Below are 20,294 nucleotides of genomic sequence, written 5' to 3'. Positions count from 1 at the left end.
AAAAGACTAAAACTGACTTGCTGACAGAAATCCTTAGCTAGTTCAGTGATAGCGATATGGCCACAGAGCTTCCGATCAAAATCGATAGCAGCTCATTCGTGTCTTAGTTACTAGATTAATCTTCCCTCTGTTTAACTCATAGTAAACCCATTATTAGATACTCTTAATTCGATTATGTGGCGCGCTATTGCACTATAGCGGGTAATCCTTGATCAGAGAGTGTAGGCGTGTGTAACCAGTTAACTTGGCTATCTATGCAGGATGCAGCTGATGCTAATTACCTTGATCCTTCTTATAGGTCTTCCCTTCAGCTACGCCACTGAAAGGGTAATGAGTAGCTGCCAAAAGGCCGCCGTACGAGTAGAATCCTCCAGTCCCCTTATTGGCCTGAGATATCAACATGCGAATAGCTTCATGGCTGAAACATCATGATACTCTCGCTCTCGGTAAAGAACTTAAATATAGTTGTTATGGCCGAGGAAGGGGGTTTAAAGAAGAAAGGTCGGAATTTTAATATGTCATACTGTAAATGGTATCTATCGGGCTCTCCACACGTCTGAGCGCTGCATAATTAAAATTTTTGAAATTTAACAGCATTTAACAATGCTTTCACTATAAGTTATTGAGAGGTATATTTGGTCTGGTAACTGAGATACGAACGAGCTATTAGTATACTACTGAATTTTATCTGGGCCAGATATTGTAATAATCTAATAGAAAGAGTCGGACACAACTAATGTAATGTTCTCCGTGCATTCCTGATGTAACCTCGTCGCATGGCCCATCAAGTTTGCAGATCTCTATGCACTGAAACACCGCGGTGTTTGGTCTTGATTGAGCTTCAAACTCCCATAAGCGAAGCAGACCTTAAACTATTTAACATCCAAGATCGAACTACAACAATCCGAATTACCCAGAACCATATCACAAAATTCCCAAAATGAAGACCCCATCCACCATTCTTCGCGCCGCTATCATCTCCTCCATCTTCCAAGCCTCCGAGGCTCTGGTTGGTCTCTCATGGAGCGTCTCCGACGTCCCCAGCACAGGACTTAAGGACATAACCTTCCCAATCTCAATGCCCGGTGCCACACACGAATCCGGGTACTACTACGCCCAGCAATTCGGCTTTAGCGGGCAATCCGACGTCGGATACACGGGTCTTCAGCCACGCCCGGATTCCGGCTCCGAGTCCGTCGTTCACGCCGTCTTCTCTAGCTTTATCAGCGGAACTACCACGAACGATGCCAATTGTAGCGACGGCGCTGACGGTGGTGCCGGCGTGAGCTGCGCGGTCGAGATCAAAGCTACCTATGCCCACGGATACCTGTTAAAGGTCCAGAACACGGAGGGCACGACTTGGGCTGGTACACTGGTTGATGCTGTTACGGGCACTGAGACGCATATCGGCTCTTACACGCTGCCTTCTGGAACGGGCGGTATTCAGGGTTCCCAGGTTGGCTTTGTGGAGTATTATCCTTGGAACTCGGGTAGTCATTCGTGCAGCCAGTTGCCCAAGACTTCGGTGACTTTTGGCGCGCCGACTACGTCGAGTGGAAACGCTGGAGCTCTGGAGAAGCCATATGAGTATGGTGACTGTGTTGGTCAGGTCGATTTTTTGACTCAGCAGAGTGGTGATGGTTACGAGGTTAGCGTTGGGTTCTAAGCTCTGGGAAAGCTAGGAAGCCACAGATGAGGCTGTTCTGGTTTAAAGCCGAGCTTGTGAATATCTCAAATTTCATGTTTAGAGTGAATGTGACATATAAATTCTGCTCGGAAACAAGGCTTTTCCATTCTGGCTGGAAATTAATACCTCGCGCTACTAAACCGTGTAGGTATCTTCGCCTGCTGAAGAGATGGAAGTCATGGAAATAGCTTCCAGTAGCCATCACACTCTACTGTTGCAGTCTATTGTTTCAGTAATTCACCTTGGCAAGCTAAACGCTCAGACACGCGCGATGTCACTTGGCAGGGGTCTCAAGGACCCTGCGCTACCTCCCCACATGCAGATCTTGCGTTTCAGGGTAGCTCTAGCCGAACCAAGTGGTAGCATCTAGATTAACTGTTCATGAGAACCAAGGTGGATGTTGCAAGATCGACCTTTAGTGGGGCACATCCCTGACAGGGACTGCTTAATTGCCGTGAAGGTAACAGGTTCATGGAACTATATACCACGCAAATGCAAGATGCAAAAATAGAAAACTAGCTAGGTACCCTGTGACCGTAGCATGTTACAACCAAAGAAAGAACCCAAACTTTTGTCAGCAGGAAGTTTCAAACGCGAATGGTCCAAAACAAACCCCTTTACAATTCCAGTCATAATCACATAACACAGATTCCCAATATCTCATATAAACATTTGAACTTTTGTTTTTGGTTTTGGTTTTTGATCACCAATCGCAGCTCTCGGCCAGAAGCTCGGCGAGCTTCTCGAGGTATTGCTGGTCTTCCTCGTCAAAGCCAGAGGGGAGGGTGCAGTCAATGTCGATGATAGCAACGGTCTATCAATTGTCTTGTCAGCCTATCTCCTCACCATTTGGCAAATTAAAAAAAATGCATACCTCTCCACGAATGACAATGGGCACGACAATCTCACTCCGGCTGTCGGCATCACAGGCAATGTGGCCAGGGAATTCATGTACGTCGGGAACTATAACAGTCTTCTGGCTAGCGGCAGCTGTACCGCAAACACCCTTTCCAAAGCGAATCTGCTGGCAAGCGGGCTTGCCGTGGAAAGGTCCGAGGAGCAAGATCTGGTCTTCGTGGGAGGCGTAGGTCGTCGAGATGGTTACACCACCAAGGCCGGGTGCACCGGGCAGCGGGGGTGACGAAACGGGCGAGGCGAGCGCCGGGAATTTGTCATCGCGAATATAGAAGCCGGCCCAGTTCACGGCGGAGGATGGGGAAGGGAGAGCAGCATAAGCGTGCCAGAGGAGGGAGGAGATGTTGGACAGGTTGCTAGTGGAAGAGTCAATTCGGATGTTGCTTGGAGGGTGGAGAGGCGCAATTCAAGCGCATCGATATGGTCGCGTGATGCTGAGGGCATTGTGCTCACCTGACCTATTCGTGTGAAACTTGATTAGCACGCTGATTCTCCAGACAAAACTGAGTATGAATGAGGTCCAGGGGGGGGGGGGGGGGGGATTTGAACGTAAATGACGCGATCACTTCAAGCAGCACTTACCCAATTGCGCTGTCCGTCGAGCAGGCCTTTAGCTTGGTCCAAGAGCTCTGAGTAGACCTCAGCCTTGGTCTGGCCATAGAAATAGGAGGAGTCGGCGTGAGGCTAAACGATGCGATCGAGTTAGCTCTATCTTGAGAGATCTGCGGCCCTGGCGATCAACGATCTCGCGACCGAAACTGCAGAGGCGAGGTATGCGCGATCAAACGGGTGGAGAGCGTACCATGATGACAATTATAGAGGATAAGATCAGAGAAAGCAATGAGAAGGAACAATCGCAAGATCTCGCAGGCGTGTCGTGCGAAGGGGAGTCGAGGGGAGTCTTTAAGGGACGGAGGACAAGAGGAGGGTGCAGAAATCGGAGGTTGCCCGGCGGGACGCAACAAACCACCAAGAAGAAGCGTTACACCTTCTCTGTTCTCCCAACCTTTTCTCCTTTGTCCGTTTCAAGCAGTTGATATCCTGGAAATTCCTAAACGCCTGGACAATCTGCGATTAGCTCATCCGGCGAGTCAATTGTCCGTCGGCTCTTTGTCCACCGATCGAATCACGTCGATTTGCCCGTCATTGCGATCAAACTCGATTCCAAAGTCCGGTCAAATCCCCCGCTCGGTAACCTTAAAGCGCCTCCTTCGGTAGTGATAGAGTCTCCTCCCCTTTTACCATTCTCTCGCGTGGAACCATGTGCCAATAAGCAAAACTCTCCAGCTCCTTCTCCCCGGATCTTTCTCGTCCTCAAACTCTGTGGAGTCCCAACGGGTCTCAAAACGGCAGACTTCGACTGCTCGTCCCCTGCGTCGGCGAATACCATGCTTGCCCGCTGAATCCCTGCGGATACCATGTCCGTGGGCTTGTCTTATCCGGCGTGGGGAGCTGGTCCTTGCACTCCTGGCCGGACCTGGACATCGATCGGCCCCGCGCCGGATCTGAGGCGATTGGAGATCCGTCTTCTAGATTGCTTACATCCGAGGATCCAGCTTGCGTCCCACGGAGCTCGGTTATTGGGATGACGGGACCAACCCTCCAGCTGAACACTCGATGCACTTGGTGCTTGCGGACCAGGCCCCGGATGATCTGATGGACCTCGACTTGAAAGATTGATCGCAGCTGCCAAATCGATCGCTTCCTGCTTTGGAAGCGTTGGGTGGTGTCTCCCGATTGGCGACTGGCAGCATCTAGAACCTTGGTGCCTTTGATCCAACGATCGGCAGAGTAGGGGTTGTAGAATTGCTCCTGGACGTGAACCTCGTCGGGGGTGATACGGACGACGGGACCTTTCGAAGATGTCAGTACAGGATCAGCCATTCGGTATTGCGAATGGTAGGAGATATCACCGTAGATTTGATGCATTCTGTCGATTTCGTCATCGAATGAATCAGCTCCCCAAGCAGTGCAAAACACCTCGTATAGTCCCGTCAATGCTGCCAACCGAGGCCCGGGGAATTTGCTGAGTGGGTGGATGTGCAGGCGGTATATTGTGATGACCAAGCCATAGGCTATGGCACTTCCTAACAAGAACCAAGCGATCATGTTTAATCTTGGGTTTCCAGCTAATGGAGATAAGTAGGTTCGGCTGATATATTAGTCTGAGGAAGGCAACCTCAGAACCTCAGATTAGGACCGGAAAGTCTCTGTATCAGTAGAATCTTATAAGTAGAATGACAGCAACACACAGACTCAGATCCCAGCGATGACTTCACGCTATGACTTTGACTCGTGGGTGTGGTGATACTGCGTTCAAGCACGGACTATGAGAACGGAGAAGCCACAGGACTTGTGGAAATAGAATCTCTTCATTCGCTTCCCAGGGCTATCTCTACTTCAGCGCAGGACACGGACCAACTACTAACAGATGAATCGTACATGGCCATGCACGAGCCCAGAAGCATTCGTTCATGATCAACACCGTGGTTGGTTGCTTATTGGCCGGTCACCTCTTCACACCGCTTGTCTGCCGAGTGGCCAAAGATGACGAGCCTTGTAGGGTTTCTACTTTCCCTGATTGGCTATTATACTTTCTGAGATGGTGCTAACTCGGGGAAGTGATTTGAGGGGAGATGGCCATGTATTCTGGAAGTTCAGGCAGTAAGTCCATGTTTGATGGATGTCATTACTCATATGACAAGTCAGATCGTTGACGAGCGACTACATGACGAATGAAGTAAACTTCAAATGACTATTCTTGAATTACGATCTAAGTGACAAGCCGAGAGGTAATTTTAAAGAAAATCGGTCAAGAGAAGAGAATATAGAACATATCAAGCTCACCGTCTTCTTCGGTCAGCCAGGCTCAGACGTTGCAATAGCTAGCCAAATTAGGGCGGGCCAGACCGGCCCGCGCTAAACTATCACCTATGAATAGAACAGACTCTATGAAACCATTTTTTCATGGAAGATTTGGTGGAAAGAAAAGATGAGAAAAAAGATGATATCAATTTAGTCTTTCAACGTTCATGAACGGTTAATACGCAAAATCTCGCCACTCTTCGTCAAGGCCTTATTGAAAGCATGGAAGCAAACCGTACAGCCACTCGGCATATTCCTCCAGAGGGAACTCTATAGCCTGCCCGGTCAATTTCCTCCATGGGGATTGATCGTTGGGAAGACAAGATTCCTTGCCCTCGTTTTTACGACGTCGATCCCCTCCATGTACAGTGGCCGTTCAAAAGTATTTGGAACACAGTACTTCCCACCTCTACCGCTTTCATACACCGCCTACCAACAGTAGCTACATGTGTCCTCGTAAAAGCGGTCGAATCGAGTAAATTCGCTTGAATTTTTGGCTATTTCGTTAATATACCTAAGCCATTACCTCGTCGTGTAGAGGAGATCTTTACATACAGAAGATGGCATACTAGTTATTGAGATATTGAATGAATAGGCGATTTAACCGGCAGAATAATAAGTGGGGCATGTAGCGTGTTCCAAATACTTTTGAACGCTGACTGTATGTGCCGTCTGGGCAGGAGACCTTGATCCAGAGGATCTAGACGTTGACTTCAACTGGTCGACCAAGTTATATCGAGTGGATTCCCGCAATCGCCGCAGCTAAGTTAAGACTGTCGTACGATTTAGAACTCGTATGTGCTTCCTTTAGTAGAGGCCTTGGCAAAGATCATGATTGCTATACAGTGGCTGGCTTGATATCAATTATAGCTCCGGGAACTGACTTCGAAGTAATACGCATCGGTGGGCAACAGAAGCCAGCCACATTTACGATATCGAAGGGTACAATGCAGTCTTCTATACTGCAGCGGCCTTTAGGACGCATCGGTTCAGAAAGGACTAAGCGTTAGAGATCGAGGGTGCGAAGCACGCAGGCAAAGCTTCGAAAACTTACCAATACTGCGAGAAAACATATGCTCGAGAAGAGAGTTCCTTCTGGATATTCTTGCTCCGCACATGGATGAAATCCGCAGACACACAGAAACATCTTCCGAAAGGCTCCTTGGCCAGCAGTGAAACTGTCCCAACCACCCACAACAAGCAAGATATCCCGATCCTGTTGCTGAGCCCGCTTAATAAGATCTGTGAAAGTATTTCATCGCCTCTCCTGCTGGTCTGAACGGCGAGTTCGACTGTAAAATGAACACGAATGTTTCGATGAGTACGGCTATCGAAATGGTTAGGGAACATAAAAGTGTAAGTACCATTCCGGTAGTTACCCGTGATGTCGCAGGTGTATATCCGGTGTCGGCTCAGCAGTGCTAGCTTGAGTAATAAATACGACGATTGGGGTTCGCAAGTTCATGGTGGACGATGGATGGTGATTGCCACAGTGAGTGTAAGGAATATCGAGAATGAGACGTAGTGAGAGACGAAGCTAGAGACTAGGCAGTCACCTCACGTGGACGTAGGGTTATGCCTTCCATCTTTCATAAACTACTAGCCGCCGCCTATCCCCAGAGAGTCTCGTGCTTAAGGGCGCCTTTTTGGTCTTCTCTCACTTACACTCTCATCCTTTCCCATCCTCTCCCTCTCCCGTCCTCAACTCTTCTTCCCTGGATTTTTTCCTCCCTCTCCCACCACCTTACAGTCAATAAAAGGATTTCTACATTTTTTTGAAACAAAAATACAAGCCTAAAGATGCCTAAGCTGGCAGTTCAGAACGGTGCTGCGGGTAATGGTGGGCAGCAGCCCGGCCGTGGTATCGTACTGAGACTTCCCTCCCAACTCCGCTTGGTGTTGACCCAAGATGGCAGGGAAAAGCTATTGCCGGCAAATGTCTTTCCTTTTGAAAATCTACCCACTGTAGAAGGGTTCTGGGGCGTGCAGACTACTGAGAAGTAATTAGAATAGCTAGTCCTTCTACGTATAGATTCGAGCCTGCTTACATGAAGCTAATTATGCAAAGAATAAGCGATGATCAAACGTAACATTTCAAATAATTTGAGATCAATTTTTGAATTAGGAGACCTACCTCCAGAGGAGGTGCAAGATAAAAAAGAGAGATTAGGTAGACATACCTCTTAAAAGCTTACAAAATGTAGCAGCCCCCGCGCCCACCTTGCAAACACGAGAGACACTTGCGCCGTCGCGAGGAACGTCCAAGAGTCTCAATGTCAAATCGTATGTTGACTGTCATCGAGCCTGCAATATGATAGGTCACGATCCTTGTGATGCGCCGCGAGCCACGCAGGTACGATGCAAGAATCAAATATAGAACAATCTTCCCTATCCGAGTTCCTAGAAGAGCCTGGTACTCTGGAGAGTTTCTCTCCCAGACACGGTGGTCTCCAGGGCGATCGTACCAGGTGTATCCCAGACGTTCCGTCGTATAGAGTAGGCGCTTGATGAAAGCCTGAGTTTGCTTGTTAACGACGTTTTGGAAAAAGACGTACTTGAGACCATCGATATCAAAAGCTCTCTCGTACACAATCTTGGTCACTTCCGCGATAGGTGGGGAGGTAGAATCTAGGGTTCGTTCGATGTCAGACACGACGAGTAATCTGGGACCAGTCCACCCGATCCACTTGGCACCCTGTCCACTCCATTCCTCAAATCGGTAGTCAAAGTCCTCCAATCGGCCAGTTGGGTCCTCGGGGTCTTGTGGGACATCAAGACCCCGAATCTCATTAACTTCGAACCAGTCCAAGTAGGGCTCGCGATCCTGAATAGACCAACCTAGATCCAAAAGATGCTGAACGGTCAGTTCAGAACGAGTAATAGGACATGGCACTGAAGGATTCTCAATCCAGGTTTGGCGGACTGAGCCGGCAGCCTGGAATTCCTCAAAGGCAGTGGGAACCGGTTCCTCTGGGATGCTGATTCTGTTCGACTGGGTAACTCTTTCTCGCTCCTCCTCGTTGAAATTTCCCGGAGGTTCGGTGCCAGTTAGACTGAATGGGCCAGTTCGACAGTATAGAGCAATGATTTCCTGCTCGGACAAGTTGACTTCCTCATCCTCGACGATCCATGAACTAGACTCCCCTGGAGGGCTCACATTGTTGACATGAGCCATTATCGTGGATGATGGGCTTTGGGAAGATCATCAATGTGATGGATATGATGAGGATGTGAGGAAATTCGTTGATATCAAGAATCAACGAAGAAAGACTTAGAAGATGGAGAAGCGAGAGACCTTTATGTTTGTTGTCATGACGTAGGCCTTCAACTCAAAGTCATTGATGCTCCTAGAAGAAGAAAACAAGAAGCGCCTGTCAAAGAGGTCAAAGAACCATGACTGTAAGAAAAACGCGTCGTCAGTTATAAACAAAGTAAGTTTCGGATGGTTTTTTGTTAGCCAAAAGTTGCTAGTAATGAAATTAAAAAAGGCTTATATAATTATCTTGGAGTTGAATTGAATCACAAGCATAATTATATATTCTTGCATGATTATTCTAATGCGGTAACATATTTCAATATAGGGCTATAGAGTGAAGGTTGACATAGAATCTACTCTTTGAAGGAGAGATTTCTGAGAACGAATTGATGGTCTATCAATCCTTTCATGCTCAGTCCAGTCGACACTCGCCCGAGAATGGGTAGTAGTCTTCCTCTTCTGCCCACTGTGCTTCGTATAATGATTCTCCCATCTGCGAGGCATCCATTCCAAGCACAATCTCACTATCATCATATTAGCAAGCATTATGATTGAAGACCGAGTTTCGGTCGTCTCAGTTTTCAAATGATCACTCATCACTTACCTATCAGTAGCCAAGACCTCAAAGCCCGGGATACAATCAATCAATGCGAAAAGAACATAACTCCCAACGAAACTCCATACAAACCCAACAACAGCCTCAAGAATCTGGATTCCGAGCTGGCTCCAATTCCCATCAAAGAAACATCCACCGAGTATCTCCGTGGCTCCATCATACGCAGCCACATCTCTCCGTGCAAATAAACCAGTGGCTATAGTACCCACCAGCCCGCCGATACAATGCGTTGCAAATGTATCACCATTATCAACCCATCTCCAATGCGCGGCAAATTTCGTAAATTTGATTCGCAGTGCCTGGCGACAAATCAATGCCCCTGCAATGCCGAAGAAAAATGCCGTAGTCATATCGATAAAGCCGGCGCTTGGAGTAATCATAACCAAGCCAGCAATAGCGCCCATAAATGTGCTATCAAGACTCCATTTGCCGGTCTCCCGATACGTGATGAGAGCCCAAGTCAATGCGCCAGATGAGGCACAGATATTCGTCACAACCGCGGTCATTATACTCTTGAAATTCAGAGCGAGGGTTGTACCAGCGTCAAAGGCTAGCCAAGCATTCCAGATGATCATTAAAGCTAGAAGCTGGCACATGCTATTATGCGGCCGATGGAGCTTCAAGTGCTGCGGTGTGCGAGAAGCCGACCGTCTTGATCGGAAAAGAGGATGCGATAGGTAGACACTCAATGCAGTGGCTGATGCTCCACTGCAGATATGAACGGGTGTTCCACCGGCGAAGTCGAGAACGCCCAGTGTACCCAGGAATCCAGTCTCGGACCAGACCATATGCGCGAGTGGTTCATAGACAAAGGTGCACCAGAGCTAGTGGAAATTGAGTCAGAAACAATGATTCAAGGGTATGCTTTGTGAAACTTGTGACATACAAAGATAAAAGGAATCAAAGGAAGCATTCTCCCACGCTCACAGGCCCCACCAATCGAAATAACGCACACCGTAGCACAAAAGATGAGCTGAAACTCAGAGAACAGAATTTCCGGTATCGTCCCTATTGGATTCGCGAGCACACCGACGTGGAAAGCTTTATCGAAGCCTCCGATAATACCACCCCCGGTTCCATATGCTATGGAGTACCCGATGATCCACCATTGAATAGAGCACACGGCAATAACGAGAAGACTTGGATAAAAGGATGCAAGGCCATTACGGTGAATGGAGTAGCCCGAATAACCGAGGCCAACTGCGGGGATAATCAGCCAGCAAAAGACACAGCAGACAAGGATGAAGAGCGTGTCTATCTTGGAGCATTCCTCCCACGCTGCTAAGATGTCGGAAACTGCCATTATGACCGAGCCTAGAAGGCGGACTCCGACAGAATTGACAAGAGAGGATGGTTTGGGTCAATTTACTAATTCATATAGACTCTCGAATCAAATATTCACTCATTGTCTCCCCTGAAACTGCAGCATCTTATCAGTACTAGACTGTTGACCAGTAGATCCTGTGCGATAAGCTTGCACTCCGCATAAACATGCCTAAAGCGGACTCTGGGCGGCTTACTTCACACCAGTCTTGTTGTATGCTATTATTCATTTGTTTTGAATCACTTTCGACTGCAGGGTAGTTGGTTAGTTTCTTCTACCCCGCGTTCAGTTCCCTCCCTTCATAGGTATCTCGGTTGCGCCGCGGCTCTTAAGATCTACGCCCCTGAAGTGACAAGTCACAAGAAATTCTCAAGTACAAGCGACAATGAATCCAAATATCAAGATAGCGCATCAATGAATAATAGATTGATATCATAGTTGTACAAGTGGCATGCCTCCATCAGCATAAGCAGCCTCACCAACACATCCAAGTTCCCTAATATACACACACGAGGAGCAGAAGCCTCGATGTAAACCCAACCAAGCAATATACATATCCACAAATTCCAACAGAAGAGGTAAACAAAGAATTTCGTGGGAGAGTGTCCGTCGATAGTGTCCCCCAACTCCAGTAACGCCACGCTGGATAAAATCAGAAGATGCAGGGAGATACGCTCAGACCGCAATGATGCGGAGATGCGAAGATGCGAAGAAATCAAAGATAAAAGAGATGGAGAAAGACAAAAGGAAGAAGAGAAAAAAAAGTCACAACCCGGAACTTCAGTTGTCATCGTCGTCGACGTGGACACGCTCCTTGAGGCCATTGCCTTGCAGCCACACGCGCTTGAAGGGGCCATCGGGTCCAAAGGCAGCCTCGCGATCTTTGCGCATGCCCTCGAGAACACCGACGATACCACCACTGCGCAGCCGTTCCAAAACCACGTTCATGCCCTGCTTGCTTTTCAACACAGCCTCGCGAGTTCTGCTCACGCCGATCAATTCAATGGTCCGCTGAATGCCGGCAGTAGACAAGGAGGAGAAGAAGCCCTTCTTGGGAGCCTCTTCCTCCGTATCCGCGTGATCAATCGCCTCCGCCTTCTTGCGCCCGAGCAACTTGCCCTGACCAAGACGGGAGCGGAAAGTGACGGTGGTCCGCACGGTAGTCTGCTCCTTCTTATCGATTGAGAGACCATCGAGGGCCTGAGAGTTATCCTCGGTCAGATGGCGCTGATACCGTTGTTTCTCCACAACACTGAGGATGCCGGTCCACTCCATGTTCCGAGACTCGGTCTCCATCCAGCCCTCATTGGGGTCGACCACGGTGGTCTCGAGGATGTAACTCTGGCCGGAACTATCGGAGCCACCCATACCCTTGGGCAGCAATTTGAGGATGCCAGCGGGGACTTTGGATTTCTTCAAGTGTAGACGGATGGTATGTAGGCGCTGGGTGGCCGGATCGACATAGCGGTCGATCACGTCGGTGGTAAGGACATGACGGGAGTAGGGATTCGGGTAGCGGAGGAAGTAGGCGAGAGAAACGGCAGGGAAGGAGTAGTCATAGGTGAACACATTCTCGAAAAACTTCATGATGGCGGCGTCCTGGAAGACATCAGCCAGGGGGATGATCGGGGACTGGTCGTCTGATGGGGGGACTTTTCTGGCAGAAGGCGACGGAAAGCTGCTGGATGTGGGGGCCCGGAGATATGGTTGTTCCGGGAGAGTCACATGTCCTCCTGCCTATCACCGAAGCCGAATACCTAATGGTGATGTCGTGTTTATGCATAGAATCAGTCTTCTTTTTGATCCTCCCTGTGGTAAGTTTGTACGCTAACGAAAGGTGAGAGGTTGAATTGACTTATCGCTCAAGTTGAGTAATCGCTCAAGTTGAGTACTTTCGATGGAACACCCAATGGGTATTGATGATTCCACAATATGTCCTGGCGGTGTTGACTATGGAAGAGACGACAGACTTAACTAAATAGTTGTTGGCCTTGTTTTTTGTTCCATTTAGTTATATCTCTACTCGCGATCCATTTATTTGTTTCTATGTCCAAGAAGCCCATGATGTGATCCGTGGCCTCGAATCATATCTGCCCGAGACCCTCTACAGTTAAAGTGGCCGCATTTTGGCAAGTCTATGAGACATGCCGGTTTCCTCGACATCTCTTTGACGGCAAGAACAGCCTCTACGGACCTTGTCCAGTATATAATTCATGCTTACAGATTGGGACTTCCGAGTCCTACTATCATGAAGTGCATAGAGTAGTATGTGATGATTGACCAAGAAAAAGAAAGATTCATTGGTATTTCGCTCATTTTTCAAGAACAATGAACAAACAATTCTGATAAGACACAAAGAAATTATAAAATTTGGGGGGGGTATTTCCAGCCAGCCAAGATTTCCTCCTCCGGGATCCATCTCGCACCAGCCCAGCATTAACATACAACACAATCTATAAGACATCTCCGAAACCACAACACATCAACATGATACTTTAGCACCACCTCACCCCCACACACATCTACTGCTCACCAAGAGTCTTCTGGTCCTCAGAAGAAGCAGCAGCAGGCAGAGAAATGGGCTGGACCTCCTTGCGCATACCACGGATCTCCGGGCTAGTACGCTCAAAGTAGGCATGCATCGAGCCGTGCAGGATGTTCTCATCAACATCATCCATGTCAAAGAGAGTCTTCTCCTCACCGCGGGAAGCAATAGCAGCCTCCCACTCAGCGCGGAACTCCTCAACCTTCATCTTGTAGTCCAGCTCGGCATTGTAGTGCTTGCCCTTGCCGGTCCAGCGCTCCCAGACAGACAAGTGCTTGGAGTGCACGGCAGGACCGTGGTAGTCCTGCTCACGGCCCTCGCGGATGAAGCGCCAGCGACGCTCCTGCTCGCGGAGATCCAGGCCGGTGGTGTCCGGAAGGAACAGCCAGGTCACCAGGACACCGGCGAGACCGAACCAGGGCACGATGTAGAATTGCTGCTGGGTGGTGGTGTAGGAGCCGATGACGGCGATGATCAGGGCACCGACCTTACCGGCGGCGGCGGAGATACCGTGAGCGGTGCCACGGATGGGGGTGGGGAAGACCTCGGCGGCGACGAGGAAAGTAATGCAGTTGGGGCCGAACTGGTTGAAGAACGAACTCAGGTAGTACATCGCCTGGAAGGAGTGGATGTGGGCGGGCTCCTGGTAGTAGTCGAACTTGAAGGCGGGGATGACGAAGAGGATAAAGCACATCAGGAAACCGACAATCTGCATCCACTTACGTCCGTAGAGCTTGGTGTCGACGAACCAGGTAGCGCAGTAGTAACCAGCCAAACTGACACCGATGTTGGCCAAGTTCCATAGCCAGTTGGTGGTGACATTGTTGCCACTGTTAGGGCTGATGACCTTGATGAACTTGCTCTGGAAGAGCTTGTTACCGTAGAAGAAGACGTCGTTGGCGAACCAGCCACCAGCGGTAGCAATAACACGAGGGGTGAAGTGACGGAAAGTGAGCTTCAGAGACTCGGTGTCATAACCGGTGACGGAGGCCTTCTTCTTGGTAGCCTCGAGCTGCTTGCTAGCAGCCTTCATGTGGTAGGTACGGTAGTAGACGAGCCAAGCAGTTCCGACGGCAGGAATAGCGAAAGACACACGGTAAGTCCACTGGGTAGCGGTAGCCGAAATAGGGAGGGCGCCGGTGCCGTGGTGGAAGATCAGCAGCAGGAGAATAAGGATGGCCTGGTTGGCGAACTGACCCCAACCCTGCATCATGAAGGCACCGACGACGGAGCGACCACGGTGCAGACGATCCTGGGAAGTAACGATCTTGCCAGAACCGTAGCCATTCTCCATACCAATGGTAGCAGTCATGGGGTATTCACCACCGACACCGATGGAGTAGAAGAAGAGAGACCAGGCGTAGCAGATAACCCAGCCGTTCTCAGTGAGACCCCAAGCGGCCACGAGCATGAGGAGACCGACGAACATGATAGCAGCATCTTGAATCAGACCCCAGCGACGACCGATACTGCACGGATAAGACGTTAGTATCGCTCGAATAGGTGGGTCGTTGTGAGATGTAAAACGTACGAATCACCCAAGTAACCGACCAGGATCTGGCCAACGATAATACCGATAACCTCCATGTAGTTGATGGCAGCAATCCAGTTCTTGTCGCAGGTCTTGCCCTTCCAGCAGGACTCGAAGGAGGCATCGAAAAGAGCAGTGTTGTTACTGATGGAGAACAGCACGTAACTATTATACAATCGCTAGTCAGTTTATCTCCTTATACACATCGGATCGGTAGTCTTCACATACCCTTCAAGACCCAGACCAGCACCAGGAAGAACAAAGTTTTTGAAGTAGTGGGTAACTGGGGACAGAGGGTCCTTCTTGAACTCAGTCCAGAGCCAAGAAAACTCCTTGCTCGCCTCGGTGCGGTCCTGCTCCAAGCAGAAGCTGATACGCTGGCTCAAAGGCAGGTCAGCCCAGTAGGTACCATCGGGGGCATAGCAGTCCTTTGGGCGAATGATATCGTCAAAGGCGGCCTTCTCGTGAACCTCCATCTCCTCGAAGGAGATAGTCTCCTTGGTAGTCGGATCCATTGTGAATCACGGTAGCAAGTGAACTCAATGTTCAAAAACCACACAGGATGTCAGCTCAAAGGAGGGAAAGGGCGATGCTGTGACTCGGAGAAAAAAAAAAAAAAAAGGCTTATGGACAGGCGCAGATGATCGTATTTATCCTACCAGGCCTGCCCATCCACTAGACATGGTCGTCAGCGAAAAGTCCCGTAGCCATGCTACCGAATGTCAGTTAGGAAAGCCACGTTCTGACTTCGAACTAGGTCTAAGCGCAGAGCCAAAGAGTTGCAGCTCTGGCAGTGTTTGATCATCCTATCGCAAGCATGGGAGAGCGCACGACTGGCGACGCCGGTGGAGCCTTGCAATTTCCGTTCCGGCACTAGGTCGGGGTATCGCATCTCGGGTGCACTGACCGAAGGGGAGGGATCCATCTGGCACGCGCCAGTGGGTATATCGATGGTCAGGTTGAACCAGTCTGAACCAGTCCGACGAGGTTACCGGACCAGGCGATGGAAAAACAGGCCCGCTGGTGCCTGCATCAGCGCAGTCCGAGCCGGTGGGTATACTCGACTGAGTGGGAAGGCGAGAAGGGCGTGCTCCGTAGAATGAACCTAGATGATGGATATCAAGTGGAGCAAAACACTTCTAGAAGGGGAAACGGCCCTTGCAAGGCGAGACAGTGACTGGCGTCGTGTCATTGGGTCGGTCTGATTGGGTCGGAGGGGAGAAGTAGCTAGCCCGGCTAGGTATTAGGTTCCAAATACTATGGGCTAAGGTGGATTGAGTGGGCAAAAGCAAGTTTAATCTAAATTCAATGAGAGCTTGAATCAGTAATCAAAAGTGTATACAAATGAATATCAGTCTCGTATATCAAACTCTGTGAGAGACAAGCAACGCCTTCGGCGCCGCATGCTTGGGTGGCCGGCTGGGCATTTTCTGGGCATTGCTTGTCTCTGCTCAGGGGGTGGATCAATCCATAATTTTGAATTTATTCTTTTATAAACAACAAAAAGGAAAGAGAACCTGGAAATCTCGTCGCTTCGGGCAAAACAGCACATGTCGCATTTAAACTCCAATCCGCTAGCCAATCAGATCACTCCATTCTACCCCGTGCTTCCAGCTGGGCTCATCTTCGATAGCGAATAAGATCGCCGCATAGCCCCACGCCCCCCTCCACGCGCTGCTAATAAGCTACCCACGAGTTTGCCCTTGACCTTTTTCTAGAGCGCGTCTTTGCTTGCCACGCGCATGACGGGTTAACTCCGGAATACAACACCACAATCATCACACCATTTGCTAACCAGGGGTCTCTCAGCCAATGCGACACGGTTATGCTCCTCTGAGACATCGCCTAGGATGCTATTATTAAATAGAAATCATCGAACAAAGTCATCACTTCGGCTAAAGAATACCACGCCGAATGACCAGTCTAGCCCCCAACCCAATACCAAAACGGACCTCGCGCCGTCCAGATCTCAATCATTGATTTCTTGAGCTGCACCACCTTAACCCCTCTGATCAGATAAGCATCCATTCCAGCATCTATACACACACATGCCTATGCAATGCATCATGCAAAATCCTTCTAGCGGATCCACCACGGAAGTTTCTACAAAACCGTCCAACCCTCAGACCACAGACACCAGGGCTTTTTCCAACGCATCAAGCCCCCAAAATTCCCCGTCCGGGTAGCCAGTCACGGACGCACGATGATCGGCATGCACACGATGATTGGACCGTGCCATCTATACTCGGGAGAGTCAGATGCGGCCATCGTATCCGTGCTCGCCAAGAGAGATGGCAAAAAGCTTGACAAAGCTTGGTGGTTGCCACGAGCTCAGATGATATCAATTTGGTGGCTGCTTGATATACCCATTTAATAATATCTTGTAGGTTACGAAGTCGTTGGTGATGTGCCGCTCTATCCGCAGGTGTATAGTTGCGAATTTGTCCGGTAAGCGTGAAGAAAAGTTGATATGCTTCCAGGAAGAGTTTCCAACGCACCTACTAGAGGGAAACTTATTGGACAAGTTTAATTGCTACCCGTGAGAATAAGATGAGATTATGGATGAGTTGGTACCTCGACGGTAGAAGAAGTTCGTCTTTGACAAGGAAACCTGTTTGTGCAATATTTGTTCTGGTATTATATGTCAAGTCTAAGTGTTCTATACTGTCAGTGTTGTACAATGTTGGATGAATATATACAAGAAATAGTACAAGAGTGAGGTGAGGGTAAATGACAAGTCTCCACGAATCCGCGCCAATGGGATATCAAATGCAACACGCTAGCATCAGAAGAAAGAGAGGAGAGCAGCCAACGGGAACGATGTGACTCATTGTAAACCTTCGAACTTCCTCGTGGTCGGAATTCCAATGGAATTCTGGAGCATCCATGCTAAAGGCCAGGGTTTACCTGCCCACTCCTGATCCATAGTAGCGGCGGCCTCCAACATCAGAGGCAGAGAGTATTTGGGAAAAGCCTCGGTGAGAATGTCACGGTGCATATAGGCCTTGGCTAGTTGAAGTTGGAGTGCTCGATCAGGACCGGCCTTGTAGCCAGATACCAAGTAGAGAAAAGGGTTGTGGTGAAATTCAGGAGGGAGTTGGTCGAGGTGTTCCTGGCTGATCCTGAATTTGGCTCGCGAATTACGGCGAATAATCACCTTGCCAGCACAGACGTGCCAGATCTTTCTAACATCGTCGGAGGATGTTCTCAAGGACACGTTGCGAACAAGAGAATCCAGGACGACCGCTCGCATGTGATGGGTCCCAGCATCCTCCATACACGCGTAATGCCACAATACGCGACAAATGTTGTAGTGGCAGCCCTTGTAGGCGATGAAGAAAAGCTTTTCCAGAGCATGGCCTTCAAGTGTGAATGAGAGCCGTTTCATAATCTTGAACGTGTATTCAAGGGCAGTGAAGATGTCATCCTCAACCATATCCAGAACTTGCATGAGACAAGCGCTATTCATGTCAAGATGATATTCAATGCAGATATCGAGCAGCTCCTGCATGGCAACGCGATTTTTCAGGCGTGAAGTCACGTTGAACATCTGGCTGAGTAACGAAGCAGTGAACCAATCCGCTCCATGTGTCTTGATCATGAGATCGAAGAAGCTGTGCACATCCCGTCCGCTTTCCAGGTGAACAAAAAAGGAATCCGAAATTGTCGACTGAAGCGCACTGCGAATAGCGTTGATATCTTTCATATATCCCTTCTTGGCCATATCCTTGATGATCATGGCCTTGGTCTTTTGCGTGAGCATGCCCTGCAACAACGCCAACCAAGTTCCCGCGTTGGGGCGAATGCGCCTTTGAGCCATTGCCTCCAAGAAGAACTCGAACATTCGCCTGTCCTGGCGTAAGGCCGCAGATTGCAGCAAAATGTTATATGAGTCTACCGTCGCGAGATGCTCTGCTTCGCTGAACACGGTTCGAGCAACACTGAGACGTTCGTACTTGTAGAGATATCTTAACGCACTATTCAAAGCAGCAGTGGAGAAAAATTTGCGGTTCGAATCGCGGGAAAACAACCGCGAGAGGTAAGTCGCAGCCCGCCCGGCATAGGGAATGTCACTACGTTCATCCTCCCTGGCCGCCTTGAAGGGGTTCCGCGGTTGCGAATTGACCACATCTTCAACATGGTCCGCAAATTCCTTGACTGACGCAAATGATGGACCGCCTCCGAGCAATATACTCATGTAGACTGGCTCTTGGTCGTCCGAAGGCGTCGTCCAAGTTCCACGGATCAATGGCACTGGACGATTTAGCTGCCGTAGCTTTTGTATCGAAGCAACGATAGGCACTGGCGCTTTTTGGACTTCGACAAGGGGGTCCCCACTGGCTTGCAGATCTTGCTGCCGCTTAATGCTATCCTCAACAAGTTCAAGGGTGCCTTCCGAGCCCACTAAGACAACCTTGCGGCAAAGCCCATTTCCCTTCTCGGGAGGTAGAACGTGTACCAGGCATCCATGGCGAACTGGAAGATGCCAAATGTTCTCCTCCATAGCTTTGCCTGGCGTTGTGGCTCCAGACAGGAGGGCGATGGTTTCCTCGGGGATGAACAGTTCTTTATATTTTGTGCCCCTCCGAGTGGTGTTTTTGCTCTGCCGCTGCGCCTTCAGCAACATATCTCGCAAGTCCATCCAGGATTTTGGATTTGTGATTAATTTTCCTTCGCTTTTTTGCCTTTCGAGGGTGAATTCACCGTATCGAACCTGCTTCCGATTCCGTGGCGACAAATTCCTTTCCCACAGGCCCCTCGGGACACGATTACGCGAACCCGGCGTAAGCGGCCACAAGTCTGACTCCTCTGATGCTGGGTCCTTTGGTTTCTTTGTCGCTCGGGCGCAGACACCACTCAGCTTGGTGGTGCTGGATGCCGTTGGGTCTTCCAATGCCGAGACGGACTGGCTTGCAGTTTGCGAATCCAGAACATTTTCCGGGTCCTTCCCTTCATTATTGTCTTGAATCACATCGTCTGCGTGACCACCGGGCAGTTTGACATAGGAGTCACCATCGAGCTGAGTAGAGATCGTATCGTTGGAGATCCATCGGCTCGCGTGCCGGCAGGTCGGTGCGAATGTTGAAGCGGTTGAACGGACATCTGCATGGGGAGGAAAGCTAGCATTCTTCCCATTCTTCGATGCGACTGAAGCACGGGTCAAGGATGAGATTGGACGTCTTCGTCGAACGGCCGACGCGGCCCATCGGGGGTAAAGGAAAAGCAGTGGTTCATCGGGGCCAGCCGCGATGGTATCTAAGGCGGCAGACAAAGGCCTTCTTAGACACGTGCAGCCACGCGATATCATATGGAATGATGCCTCCCAAGAGCATCCACTGCATGAAAGGGAAATTTATGTGCTTGGAGAGGTTTGAGGATAGAGTGTAAAGGCCGCACGCTTCCTCCGAAAATTGTTGCGGCGCGGTGGCCTTTCGGGAAGGCGGTGAGGGCAGGTCCGAGAGCATGACCGTTCCGATCTGATAAAGGAATAAGGAGTACCGTACCACAGTATATAAATGTAGTGGTCATCATGTCCAGGTTGAATGAGAGGGTTT

The 20,294-nt window shown here is 49.5% G+C and overlaps 8 protein-coding genes across 8 annotated transcripts; 1 reads left to right on the top strand and 7 right to left on the bottom strand.

The window, feature by feature from the left end:
- Positions 1 to 940: 940 nt before the first annotated feature.
- Positions 941 to 1,666, top strand: N7496_001835 (uncharacterized protein; the record flags this gene model as incomplete). The annotated part of the gene is made up of 1 exon (XM_056694766.1): positions 941 to 1,666. The coding sequence occupies one exon, from the start codon at positions 941 to 943 to the stop codon at positions 1,664 to 1,666; it is 726 nt and encodes a 241-aa protein (XP_056561495.1).
- Positions 1,667 to 2,390: 724 nt separating this feature from the next.
- Positions 2,391 to 3,407, bottom strand: N7496_001834 (GAF domain-containing protein; the record flags this gene model as incomplete). The annotated part of the gene is made up of 5 exons (XM_056694765.1): positions 2,391 to 2,501; positions 2,562 to 2,958; positions 3,056 to 3,060; positions 3,185 to 3,286; positions 3,405 to 3,407. The coding sequence occupies 5 exons, from the start codon at positions 3,405 to 3,407 to the stop codon at positions 2,391 to 2,393; spliced, it is 618 nt and encodes a 205-aa protein (XP_056561494.1).
- A 536-nt stretch (positions 3,408 to 3,943) lies between these two features.
- On the bottom strand, positions 3,944 to 4,711 carry N7496_001833 (uncharacterized protein; the record flags this gene model as incomplete). Its single annotated transcript, XM_056694764.1, has 1 exon — positions 3,944 to 4,711. One exon carries the CDS (start codon positions 4,709 to 4,711, stop codon positions 3,944 to 3,946), a length of 768 nt encoding a protein of 255 aa, XP_056561493.1.
- Positions 4,712 to 7,658: 2,947 nt separating this feature from the next.
- On the bottom strand, positions 7,659 to 8,642 carry N7496_001832 (uncharacterized protein; the record flags this gene model as incomplete). Its single annotated transcript, XM_056694763.1, has 1 exon — positions 7,659 to 8,642. The coding sequence occupies one exon, from the start codon at positions 8,640 to 8,642 to the stop codon at positions 7,659 to 7,661; it is 984 nt and encodes a 327-aa protein (XP_056561492.1).
- Positions 8,643 to 9,135: 493 nt separating this feature from the next.
- On the bottom strand, positions 9,136 to 10,642 carry N7496_001831 (ammonium transporter; the record flags this gene model as incomplete). Its single annotated transcript, XM_056694762.1, has 3 exons — positions 9,136 to 9,247; positions 9,328 to 10,163; positions 10,226 to 10,642. 3 exons carry the CDS (start codon positions 10,640 to 10,642, stop codon positions 9,136 to 9,138), a joined length of 1,365 nt encoding a protein of 454 aa, XP_056561491.1.
- An 801-nt stretch (positions 10,643 to 11,443) lies between these two features.
- N7496_001830 (MSF1 domain protein) lies at positions 11,444 to 12,250 on the bottom strand (the record flags this gene model as incomplete). Its single annotated transcript, XM_056694761.1, has 1 exon — positions 11,444 to 12,250. One exon carries the CDS (start codon positions 12,248 to 12,250, stop codon positions 11,444 to 11,446), a length of 807 nt encoding a protein of 268 aa, XP_056561490.1.
- Positions 12,251 to 13,185: 935 nt separating this feature from the next.
- Positions 13,186 to 15,254, bottom strand: N7496_001829 (uncharacterized protein; the record flags this gene model as incomplete). The annotated part of the gene is made up of 3 exons (XM_056694760.1): positions 13,186 to 14,677; positions 14,740 to 14,904; positions 14,968 to 15,254. The coding sequence occupies 3 exons, from the start codon at positions 15,252 to 15,254 to the stop codon at positions 13,186 to 13,188; spliced, it is 1,944 nt and encodes a 647-aa protein (XP_056561489.1).
- Positions 15,255 to 17,566: 2,312 nt separating this feature from the next.
- N7496_001828 (uncharacterized protein) lies at positions 17,567 to 20,047 on the bottom strand (the record flags this gene model as incomplete). The annotated part of the gene is made up of 1 exon (XM_056694759.1): positions 17,567 to 20,047. The coding sequence occupies one exon, from the start codon at positions 20,045 to 20,047 to the stop codon at positions 17,567 to 17,569; it is 2,481 nt and encodes an 826-aa protein (XP_056561488.1).
- Positions 20,048 to 20,294: the final 247 nt, after the last annotated feature.

Source organism: Penicillium cataractarum, assembly GCF_028827025.1.
Source record: "Penicillium cataractarum strain IBT 29864 chromosome Unknown utg000001l, whole genome shotgun sequence".
NCBI classification, from domain to species: Eukaryota; Fungi; Ascomycota; class Eurotiomycetes; order Eurotiales; family Aspergillaceae; genus Penicillium; species Penicillium cataractarum.
This window is presented reverse-complemented; position numbering and strand designations above follow the sequence as displayed.